At 45.5% G+C, this 12,405-nt stretch overlaps 1 protein-coding gene across 2 annotated transcripts in view; it reads right to left on the minus strand.

Moving 5' to 3' along the window:
* MIB1 (MIB E3 ubiquitin protein ligase 1) overlaps nucleotides 1-12,405 on the minus strand; it is a 376,461-nt gene that overhangs the window by 168,831 nt on the left and 195,225 nt on the right. For both annotated transcript variants that reach the window (XM_085605778.1, XM_085605777.1), the window contains exon 12: nucleotides 971-1,122. In XM_085605778.1, coding sequence (XP_085461904.1) covers nucleotides 971-1,122 — 152 coding nt within the window. The remainder of the gene's footprint in view (nucleotides 1-970; nucleotides 1,123-12,405) is intronic.

The raw sequence follows: 12,405 nt of genomic DNA on the forward strand, positions 1-12,405 counted from the left end.
CAGCGGTGGCATCGCTAGCAGAGAGTGAAGCTACAACCAACTGTCTGGGGGGGGGGGGGGGGGGGGGGGGGGGGGGGCGTTGGCGTAAATCCCAGCACAATAACAATGCCTCCATTTTATATACAGGGCCTCGTATGAGGAAATCCGTTACCCAAGAACTGTAGAAAAAACTAGTCTTTACATTTCTTATAATCATAATTGCTTTTTATAGAGTGCCTCAAACTGAAGTTTTGCTGTCTCTACGCACTGTAAATAACTTCTTATTAGTACTAATTCGAGGCTCGAGGCAGGGGCCGTGCAGACGTGAGGCGCAGGTAAGCAGAAAGCCCAGGCCCGGGCCATGGAAAGGGTCGTCTGGAGCCAGCGCTCAGTCCATGTACAGCGTTTACCTTGCGGGAGCAAGCAGCGGCACCATCTGTTTCCAAAGCGATAATTGCAAACAGATGGCGCCGCTGCTTGCTCCCGCAAGGTGTATGCCGTACACGCACAAGCGCTCATTGGAAACAGTGCAGTACATGCACGAGTTTTCCAAAAAGTGCAGACCGATTCCAAGAGGTCACTCCTAAGTACCGCTTGCGCGCTGATTAGGCGAGACCTAAAAAAACACACAGAAGCCTCCTTCAATCAGATCAGACCACTACTTCTGTAAACAGCTTGCAGGACCTTATTTTTCAAATTAAACTCCAAGTTCTGGGCTGCCAGCTGTCTCATTTACTTTTCATTTTGATATTTACTGACAGGTTTCCAGATCAATGTGTGCACATAAGATTCATGGTTATTTACACCAGAATGGGAACTCTCAAGCTGCAATGGGCACACCACTCCCGTTATTCCTGATCGTATGCAAAAGGGGTGTGTGGGGGTTAAAGACTTCCAATCAAACATGAAACAATATAGAAAGGCAACAAAGAGACCATTTCCTTATGTCCCATCTGCTGAAATCAAATGTTAACAGTAAAAAGTCTCTTACCTTGGGTTTCCTCTTAAAGCAGCATGATGTAGAGCATTAAACCCATTGTTGTTTGTGATGGTCACATCTGCTGCAGCTTCTAACAGGACAGCGAGTATGTCATCGCGTTTTTTACTTATGGCATCATGGAGAGGAGTATCACCTTCAGAATCCTTAAAAAATACAGAGACCTTCAATTTGCCTACTGCGATTCATTCAGGAGTTATTTCTTTTAAAGAGGAAAGGTTAATTCTAACAAAAGGCATCAACAGCAGATAGAACATGCAAGCAGAATGTTCACTGTTGGAAGCCCTTGACAAACAAATCCATTTTATTGTCTGCAAAAAGCATGATCGCTTTTATGCCTCTTAAGAAGTGGACCGATGGAGCATTTCCTAGAACTGTAAAACTTGCCTAAGCTGACATCAGAATTCTGTTAAGTGTTGTATTTTACCACAGAAACTGCCCCTAAGCTGCATAACATTTAGATCTTCCACCTTTCTTTCCTCCAGTGTCCTGGGTTCACTATGCACAGGAAACACTATCCATAAGCCAATGACTCCGTATAAGGACATGCACGGATTGTGGGGCTCATGAATATGAGAGGGTTTTCACAAATATCTGGCAAGCTTCAAAATTAACCTTTCTGGGACAACACCCTTGAACTCTAACACCTATGTCCAAACTGGGGGGACTCGGTTACCGATAGGCTAAATCATGTGTATTCTTTTACCTTTAAACAATATTACATTTTGTGGGGCAAGACCTAACTTTAACTCGTAACACATGCACACAAGTTATCTTCAAGGCTCTAAGAACACATTCTGCTAGGGGTAACCTCCACTAAAACCTTACCGGAATACTTTAAGTCATTGTGGGATCCTGCAGTAGAGGCCATTCAAGGCCCTGTATAGCAACCCTGTCCTCCAGGTTAATTACAATACCTCCAAGACACTGTTCCAATGCTTGTAGCCACGCTGGAATTGATTAGCCTAACTTGGTACTGTTTAGACATCAAGCGATGCAATAGAATGACCACGCTGGCTGGACTGCTGCTGGTCAATGATACAGTCAGCAGTGGATCTGTACATTGGACCCAGAAGCTGTGACAGAATCATCCATTTAACAGGTAGCAGACATTTTCATCTGCAACCGTAAATGTGGCAGGATCCAAATGCTATTCATCTCTACTAGATGTTTAAACAGGGCCAGTATCAAGTTGCCCATAGGAGGGTCATCTTTGCAGCATCACACACCAACGCTTCTACTGAGCCCCATATCCAGTTCAAAGTGGACTTCTCCAAAATCCAGAGCCATATCTGGCACTGGGGCACACAGCAAAGCAATTATCTGAGTTCTTTGATCTTCTCTGCCATACTGGTGTACAATGTAGAACGTTTGACTGTATCTTAGAACTAGGTCAAATCATTGCACTTTCTCCTTACCTTTCTTCTTCGAGCTTTAACAATTCCAAGGTTCCTCTGATGTTTAACCTGTACCTTTGCACCCTTTCCTACCATGTTATGTTGTATGCCAACAAGGCAAGCATCAATCATGATTCAAAAAACAAAAGCCCTTGCACTTTCACACCAAAATGCATCAACAGTCTAGGTGAACAGGAATACTAAGAGCACAAACTTAGATGGATCCAGAACCTCTCCCACCATGGGATCACAAATCCCCTGCATTACAAGCAGACAACTATCAGGGATATGGCCTCACGGAGCCCTCAAAAAGTAGGTATGAAATTATTTGTGAGCTCCCTATAACAAGTTAATACTCCACTTTAAAGCCCTTGCTTCTGTGGCTAATCCACCACTGCAAGATGAGGTACCTACATCTGACCTACATATGCTAAATCAAACTCTTCCTACACATAACAGCCACCTTGCAATCATTTTTCCAACCACACATGCCAGATCCGGCTTGCTATCACTCCCATAAAAGCAAAAGCGCTACAATGCCACACTAGTGGCAGATGCGCTGCATACAAATTCCACATGACGAGAAGGATTATTAACTTGTATTAATATGTTTACAGTTTGAGATCTTGTGAACTGACTAGGCATTATCCCACAATCAAGCGGATGACCTCTGAATAGCATCTAATATATTGGAAACAGAAGTTTTTTCAGCAAATCTAAAACACAATGACCATAATGTAGAAACTAGCTACAGATTATGCTACCGGTCAAAAGATGGAAAACTATTAGTTAACGTATTTGCTATCATCCTCAAAGATCTGATTCTTCAGAATTCCTTAATGAAATATTTAACCATCTGTAAAGCTATGCAACCAGAGATCAAACCAGGACTGATAAAATTCTTAAATTAAAAATGGCAATTGCAGCCGTTCACCAATTAAGACATTTTCAAATGTGCTTTCGACAGTGTGGTAGCAGCCCATACTATCTCTAATCTTATTTTCCTCACAGTCAGGCTTAATTAGATAATCTCACTTATTTACATAGGTTTTTGCAGCTTTGATAATTATTACGTTTCAAATCGATCATTTTAGGTTTATCTGTATATAATTATACTGCTTTTTGTTACTGTTCCTGTTCTTATGACTATTCACAAGAAAGGTATGACGCTTAGCTCGGAAACCAGAAACCAACTGGTTTATGGACCATAAGAAGACATTGCTTTACCAAGCAATGACCAATGTGAACAAGACTGGGTGGAGACACTATTCATACCTGAATGTTACACTGGCAGCAAGGGGAAGAAATAGCTCAGTGATAAAATGGTGTGCATTATCTCTGCTCTACTCTATTTCCAATGCTTGAAAAGATTATATGACGAAACGGAGGAATGTACTCACTGAAATCCAGTATTAAGAATTCAGTGTGCCATCTATACATGTTTCTACAGTGACCTCTGTGCTTTCTTTACAAACGCTGAAAACGTATGCATGCCTCAGATAAGCCTCATGCCCTGCCTCAACTCTAGTGCAATAGTTAAGGAAGCCAAGTACATATGTTGTAACGTCCACAGTACAACCAATCAGTAATAGTAGACCAGGAAAGCGAACGCTCCCTGCAAACACTTTGTGAGGTTTCTGAACAACATAAAACTTTAGAACATTTCTAGAGTTCAAATTGTGACTTTTTCCACAGACCAGGAAGCATAAGACCTGCAAAAACTGCATGAAGCAAGCCATTAACCCAACATTTGCCATGAAAATAACAAGACCGTTTTTGTCCACACTGTTTAAGGCCTTTGCATTTTTTATTATGGAAGTAAGAGTTTAGGAAGAGTTCCAGTCACTACCCTCACTTACCACTCTTGCAACTACCTTCAATTAAACCATCACTACACATTTATTTGCAAATGAGTGGAATGAGGGGAAATCCCCATTTATCAAATAGGGATACACACTTTGTGCTGGTGCCTTCAAATGCAGAAAGAGCTAAACTAAGTTTCTGTCGGGTCTGGTGGCTTAGTGGACGAATGCGTCCATTGTAGGGGCCTGTGTTCGACATCATGGTCATAGGTTCAAATCCCGACAGGTCCACTCAGACTTTCATCCTTCTGAGGTAAAAAAAAAATAGTACCATTGAGCTGGGTAACAATATACATCTGTTATTCACCGCCTCGATACCCTTGGGTGATACGTGCACTTTTACAAATACACGTTATGTCAAGTCATAGCTGAAAACGGACAATTATTATGGCTATCACAAAACTGTTACACCGAAGATACAGAAAATAGAGATGCCGAGCCAATGGCGTTATACTTGAGTGTTTGCAGAGGAAATTAGGCAAAGGCATATCAAGAACCTAAATGTCCAGTTCTTGCACAGAAGCTCCTAGAATGAGTGTGATTGAGCACTGCTGACATTCAGATGAATGGACCCTAAAGATGAAGACCACCCACTCCGGGGGCCCCACGGACCCATGCCCCCACCACATCTACCACAGAGCCGCAGACATCGCCCCAGCTTCAATGAATCATCAACCGCTCCTTCGAGACCACCTCCTTCCCCAACGACTGGAAACAACCCTATCCTAAAATAAACCTTGGCGGACCCCAACGAACTCAAGAATTTCAGACCGATCTCCATACTCCCTTATCCGGCCAAAGTCATGGAAAAAGCCGTCAACAGTCAACTCGCCACCTTCATAGAAGAAACAGAATCTTCGACTCCCAATCAGGCTTCAGAAAGAACCACAGCACCGAAACCACCCTTCTCGCAGCAACAGACGACATCACACCTCCTTCCTCGACTGAGGAGAGACTGGTCCTCATCCTCTTAGACCTCTCCACAGCCTTCGACACTGTTTCTCATCGCACTCTAGCCCGTAGATTCCAAGACACGGGAATTTTGAACAAGGCCCTCGACTGGATCCTCTCTTTCCTCTCCGGCAGAACACAACGGGTCAGACTCCCTTCTTTTCTCTCAGAACCTACTCCAACCACCTGCGGAGTCCCACAAGGATCCCCCATCAGCCCGACCCTGTTCAAAGTCTACATGGCTCTGCTCGCATCCATCGTCCGATCACACGGACTCAACATCACATCTTACGCAGACTACACCCTACTCATCCTCTCCCTATCCAACGAACCGTAACATCACCAAACGCAACTTCCAAGACGGAATGGAAGCTGTCGCCAGATGGATGAAGAACAGCTGCCTACAACTCAACACGGACAAAACCAAGGTGTTCATCATGGGCCCACACAGCGATGACTGGAACGACACCTGGTGGCCCCCCACCCTCGGGAACCCAGCCCCACCCATGGACCACACATGCAACCTCAGAATCATCCTGGACTCCAAACTGAAAATGGATCGCCAGATCAACACCGTCACCTCCTCCTGCTACCACACCCTCCACCTACTCCGAAAGACCTTCAACTGGATCACCCCCAAACACAGGAAAACCGTCACACATGCCCTCATCAGTGGCAGACTGAACTACGGCAACGCACTCTACCCCGGGATAAACAAGAACTTCTCCCGCAAACTCCAGAACTCCGCTGCTAGACTAGCTCTGAACCTACAGCACCACAGCCACATCAGCCAACACCTACGGACTCTACAGTGCCTCCCCATTGAGAAGAGAATCACCTTCAATCTTCTCACCCACGCCCACAAGGCCCTCCACAACACCGGACCCGCCAACCTGAGCCACCGCCTCATGTTCCACGCTCCCCTGCTCTCTCTCCGCTCGGCCCAGCTTTCCCTCGCGACGGTACCTTGCATTAAGAAATCTAGAGCAGGAGGACGCCCCTTCTCCCTCCTCACTGCCACGGCATGGAAGGCCCTCCCTCTGACCTCCGACAGACTCCATCTCTTCCTAAGTTCTTAAAGGACCTCAAGACCTGCCTCTTTGATAGAACTCGCCCCCGCTGCAGCCCCCCCCGCGCCTTGAGACCCATTCGAGTGAGTAGCTTGCGCTTTACAAACCTATGATTGATTGATTGATTAAGAATCAAAGCACTGTCTTATAAAGGCTGACATCCTAACTTGGAACCAGAGTGGAGGACTGCACCTTGCGAGAACAAGTAATTTGGAACGTGAAGCAGACCACCAGTCATGGAACACAGCAGACTCGATTGTTCATGAGCACACATTCACATTTTCTCAGTAGCTCCTAAGACATCTTCCTACAACATGTGCACTTTCCAACCTTGATACTGGTCACAGGCCGATAAGGGATTATGAATACAAATTGTGAAGCAAAAAGCTGCCAGAAAGAGTATAATTAATGAGGAAAAAGAAATAAAAGTGAAATAGCAGTAAAAATTCACAGTGTAGTCTAATTGTGAGCCGTGTGAATTTACACTTGTCCGGTGGAAGATAAAGCCAGAAAGGAGCAACACAACTGCTCTCTTTATTTTCATTTTTTTTTTTTTTAAGTAGATCATGGCATTTATATTTACAAATGTCATGTTATAGTATGACAGTTTTAGTAAGAAGTTGCTAAGGATAGAGAACATCAGGATATTAACAATACTTGTGATCTTTCTTGTTTTACAGAATTCAGAAAGAAAGTATAACTCCTCTTCCACAGGAGTGTATAGCAATGGCACTTGAGGTAGTTATCTAAAGCACAGGGAGGAATATTAGCGCACATGTATATTTAAAATACATATTGCTTGAATGTTTTGTTTTTACAAATTACCTGTTACATGTCAAAGAACAGAGTAAGTTGAACAGAGTTAGTTACACAGAGATAGAGTTCATGTATATACAATTACAGTTACGCTCGGTTCTCTGAACAAGACAGGATAGCCCTTTGCCTTGTAGGGATTTACTACATTCTGTAGACCTCGCACACTACCGAGGCAGAAGTGAGGGAATTCCGTGTCAGTTTTCTCTCTTACCCCTTTGCCCTCATATTTCTTTGTTTTTGAAAAAATATTTATTTATTACCATTTTGATGTTGTTACAATAATAGTCAAGGCACAAGTACACGACACTACTTATATCAGACACAAGATAACAGTGATTACAATAATGTAACAGAAGATTATAAATAAAAATTGAGAAGCACGTAGTGCGTATGCAGACCAATTGTTACGGCCTTAAAACAAGTGAGGTAGGCTAGGTCAATTAATTCCCCAGGGTGATGCCATGTGTAAAGAAATAGAAAAAACAATTTGTAAAATAAACAATATACATAAACAATCTGGAGTCCTAGGGCAGCAACGAAAGCATGATAGTGTGGTCCATATACAAACACGAGGTAAGGACATATAGGGGAAGCAACAGAGGTATGTGTGTGTGGCAGTGTGTGAGTCAGCGCTATCCGCCCTGCCTGCCAACAGGGCGCCTGCTGGCGGGGCACCTATCGCATGCAGGGGTAGATGGTCTGGGCTCCAGGAGTTTCTAAGGGCTAGCGCACTGTTCTCTTTATACCCACTGTATGTATGCTTCTGTAATAAATACTATTTTTGTTGACAAAAAATACAAATATTTTAATAATGGGATTCCTGTGGGGACAGATCGTTTGTTATTACGGAGCATAGTTTGGGGTCCAACAGTGCATCACAAGAGGTTTTGCCTTACTGCCGACACCGCCAGGAGTAAGAGAATCGCGTGGGCCGCGACAAGAACCCCTGCCTCCGCCTCTGCCACTCACGCTGCCGCCACAGGACCACATATCCCAAGGTCCCTTGCGGCGGCGTACCCTGCTGACGACATCACAGCACCCGGAGGCGCATTTAAGAACCGCCGAGGCCGGCGGAGCGGGGGGTCCAACAGTGCATCACAAGAGGTTTTGCCTTACCGCCGACACCGCCAGGAGGCGCATTTAAGAACCGCCGAGGCCCGCTTCACGGGACGCGCGCGGGCGGTGCTGGGCGAAGGGCGGGCCCTCTGAGGCCCTCAGAGGTCAACAGTGGTCGGGCGGGCGGGCCATCCCTCTAAGCTGCTAATTAAGGTGAGCCCGGATACATATTAAGTATGGGAAATGAAATGCTAACACTACCATAAAGCCCTCTGTGGGACATCCTGTCCTCCCGCCGTCTTTAGAAAGTATGCTGGACAATGCCTTTAATATGGTCACTAATGAAATAGCTAACACTGATAGGAGAATGTCTATGGAGTATACACGCCTACATTCAGAGCCCCAGGAAACAAGTTCAAATCACATTTTACCACTGTCCCCTGCAGTTACAGTTTCCAAACCTAATTTGGCTAACCCACCATCTACACCATTAGGGGGTAACTGCGGCACCATTATAATTGACTCACAGACCGACCCCATTGCGCATGCTCCTATCCCTTCTCTGTCCCCGAACAACAAAATCGCAGGAGCAAAAAGGAAAAGAGGCCCTTTGAAACCATCAGTTAACAAAAGGAAACAACTCCCTCGCAACAAGAGCCAACCGACACCTCAGAGTATGTGGACTAGAGGGAAGCAAAAACTGCCAGGGTGCAGCAGCCTCATCACTGAGTCTTTGCAACTCGCTGAGGGGTCTTTGGACACTATTCCCCCCCAAAGAAGGACATAACTGTGCATGCATACAGACTGATCCTGTAATTGAAAGCGTCACTCTAAAAAATTCGAATGAGAATTTTATGGAAACTATAGTTGACACTATTTTTAAACAAATGGAAAGTCAAATGATCAAACAGTTTAATATTTTTTTTTAAAGATTAGATAGACTGGAAAACCTGATAAAAAATGAAGATGCAAAAAGGAAAGGGGTGATTAGCCTTGATTTAATGAGGGGAGATCGCCTTTTGAAAGAGTTGGAAGTTGCTAGTAAGGGTCTCTTGGGTGGCGGGACCAATACCATTAGTAGCACAGCCACATCCAACATTGCATCAAGAGGTGACAATGGAAGGAGTAATCAAACTGCCATGACTTCACAGTATACCCCGGTTGGAGCAACTGAACCAGTTTGTCCCACTAGCGTGGCCTCCAATACGTCAGAGGACGTACCCATCCTGCCCTCTACGAGGCCGGAGGCACCCATTAATATCGGGTCAGACAAGGGCCAAACCGTTGTCACTAGGCCTATCAAACATCTGAGGCCTGCCCTTCATTTGCCTCCTGATGCCTGCCCTTATATTTTAATTTTGGCAGGCGTCCAACAGCTAAGGGAGGGACAGGGTGAGTCATGGGTCCAGCTAAACAATAAGTGTCTTGACTGGTTGTCTAAACACAAAGGGGTAGATCCTAATATTTCGAGTGAAATTCTGTCTGTTCGCCGGGTGAGCTGGGTTGGTCCGTCATTTAAGAACATAACAGGAGACTGTACCGTAATTAACTTCAGAAACCCCACTACAGTTAAATCTATCCTTGACAGTAACAATACTTATTTTTGCCCTCCTACTGTCATAACCCCATTGCCACTGGGCTACTTTTATAGACCCCACTATAGACTACCCAGCTCTGTTCCACCACTTTTTCCACTGCATAATAGGTTCAGTGCACTATCTGAGCTGGGTACCCTGGACTGACCACCAGCTACCACCCCAGATTTAGCAACCAGGAATCATATTAACACACTTGGCTCTGTGGGGGAATTGTCAACTTACCCCACTACAATGGTCTCCCATGGCACTAAAGCGCCTGCGTTGTCATTCCACCCTAAAATTACTACCCATGTCACTGTCACGCCCATACTGAACCATAACTTGACAATTCTGAGTTGGAACATCGCAGGTCTTAATGCGAAAGTGAAAATTAGGGACTGGGCAGACTGGGTCTGTAATTTCGACATTTTAATGTTCCAAGAAACTTGGTGCACTAGTTCCCTACTTTTTGAGGGCTACAGCTGTTATAATCAAACTGTACCGATCCCGGCCATGGGTAGACCTAGTGGGGGACTATCCATTTGGGTCAAAATCAGGGCAGAAGTCAAAATAGAACCATTGGAAACTAATGATATGAGTTTTCAGGCCCTGCTTTATATTAGTAGGATAAAACTATGTTTAATTAATTTTTATAATAACGATTTCACAACACGTCCCAATATGAATTTTATAAAATTGTTTGATTTTATCGATGAAATTGTAGATGGTCAAATGTATGGTAAACTTGATGGTATATGCTTAGAAGGAGACTTTAACGCACATATTTATTCCAAAACCCCTCCTTGCAAAAGAGGTGAACGAATAGTTTCTTACCTGTCGGTGTAGTTTTGCAGCTTGAAGATCTTTCTGGATTCACTATGCTGTGCATTATTCCGCGATCTTGTGGTTGGGTCCGGATTCGTAGTCTTTTCTTTGTTTTTTTTTTTTTTTTTCGTAGCCCAGGTGGGCGTCGACGTACACCATTTGGTGCACCTCCCGTGACGTCGTCGTGCTTCCTGCGGAAGTCCCACCTTTGGGGCGCCATCTTCGGGTTCTTTTTTCCTTTCCTCTTTTTTTTTTTTTTTTTTTTAACCCTAGGCGGTTGATTAATCCTTCTTGTCCCTTTATCTGTATGTTTGTATTTCTTTGATCTTTTCCATTTTACCCCCTCTTCCTCCAGCCTCATCTTCCTGGCGGAGGTGGGTGGGTTCGCTAGTGAATCCAGAAAGATCTTCAAGCTGCAAAACTACACCGACAGGTAAGAAACTATTCGTTTTGCAGCGTGAATCTTTCTGGATTCACTATGCTGTGCATCGATTTTGTAGCGGTTTTCCTAGTTCTGTGGCGGCTGGGTGGTAGATGAGCGTTGGTCGTTGAAAATGTGCTGAAGCACCTTCTGTCCAACCTGTGCTTCCTTGTTCATCTGAATGTCCACGCAGTAGTGTTTCGTGAACGTGTGCACAGATGCCCAAGTTGCCGCGAGGCATATGTCCTGGATGGGCGTGTTCGCCAGGAAGGCCACGGTGGCCCCTTTCTTCCTTGTGGAGTGAGCCTGCGGCCCCTCCGCTAGCTCCTGTCCAGCCTGTTTGTGGCAGAATTGAATAGTGAGGGCAATCCACCTTGCGATGGTGCCCTTAGTCACTGGTCTACCCATGAAGCTAGTAGCAAAGGACACAAACAGCTGTTTCGACTTCCTGAGTTCCTTGGTTCTCTCAATGTAGTGCATCACCGCTCTTCTGGCATCGAGGGTGTGCAGTGCCTTTTCTGCGTTTGTAGTCGGGTTTTGGAAGAAACTTGGTATCTGGATAGCCTGATTTATGTGGAACGCCGACACTACCTTGGGCATGAAGTGTGGGTCCGTTCTCAGGACTATTCTATCTTTGTGAATCTGAATGTAGGGTTCCTGCAGCGTTAGTGCTTGAAGCTCGCTCACCCTGCGTAGTGAGGTTATGGCCACCAGAAAGGCTGTTTTCATAGTCAACATCTGCAGTGTGGCCTTGTGAATGGGTTCAAACGGTGCCTTCATGAGCTCCGTCAGGACCACATTCAGATTCCATGCCGGCGGCGGCAACCTTTTCGGGGGGGCCATCCTTTTGGCTCCTTCCATGAATCTCCTCACCACCTGCGAGCTGAAGAAACTTCCACCTTTTTCACCTCTGGTGTAGGCCACGATGGCCGCTAGGTGTACCCTTAGTGAGCTCGAGCAGAGGTTACTCTTTAGAAGGTGTGTGAGGTACCTCAGTACTGTTGAGTCTCTTGTCATTCTGTTTTGCAGGCCCTTTTTCCGGCACCACACAGTGAACCTCTTCCACTTTGCGCTGTAGCATTTTCGTGTAGTTGGTTTCCTCGCCTCCCGTAGCACTCGCATCGTGCTCGGCGGCAATCTTAGGTGTGCGAACTCTAGGTCTTCAGGAGCCATGCCGCCAGGTTGAGGGTCTCTGGCTCTGGGTGCAGGACCTCTCCCTTTTGCATTGAGAGCAGGTCCTTCCTCCTCTCGAACCTGTATGGGTCGCCTTGTGCCATTTCTTGAATTTGTGAGAACCATGTCTGCCTCGCCCACTGCGGAGCTACCAGGATCAGGGTCATGTTGCTGGTTCTGCACTTGTCGAGCACTCTGTGCAACAGGGGTATCGGTGGAAAGGCGTAGGCAAATGTCCTCGACCAGCTTATCCATAGGGCATTTCCCTTGGATTGCTGATC

The sequence above is a fragment of the Triturus cristatus genome, chromosome 5_1, assembly GCF_964204655.1.
Source record: "Triturus cristatus chromosome 5_1, aTriCri1.1, whole genome shotgun sequence".
In the NCBI taxonomy this organism is placed as follows: domain Eukaryota; kingdom Metazoa; phylum Chordata; class Amphibia; order Caudata; family Salamandridae; genus Triturus; species Triturus cristatus.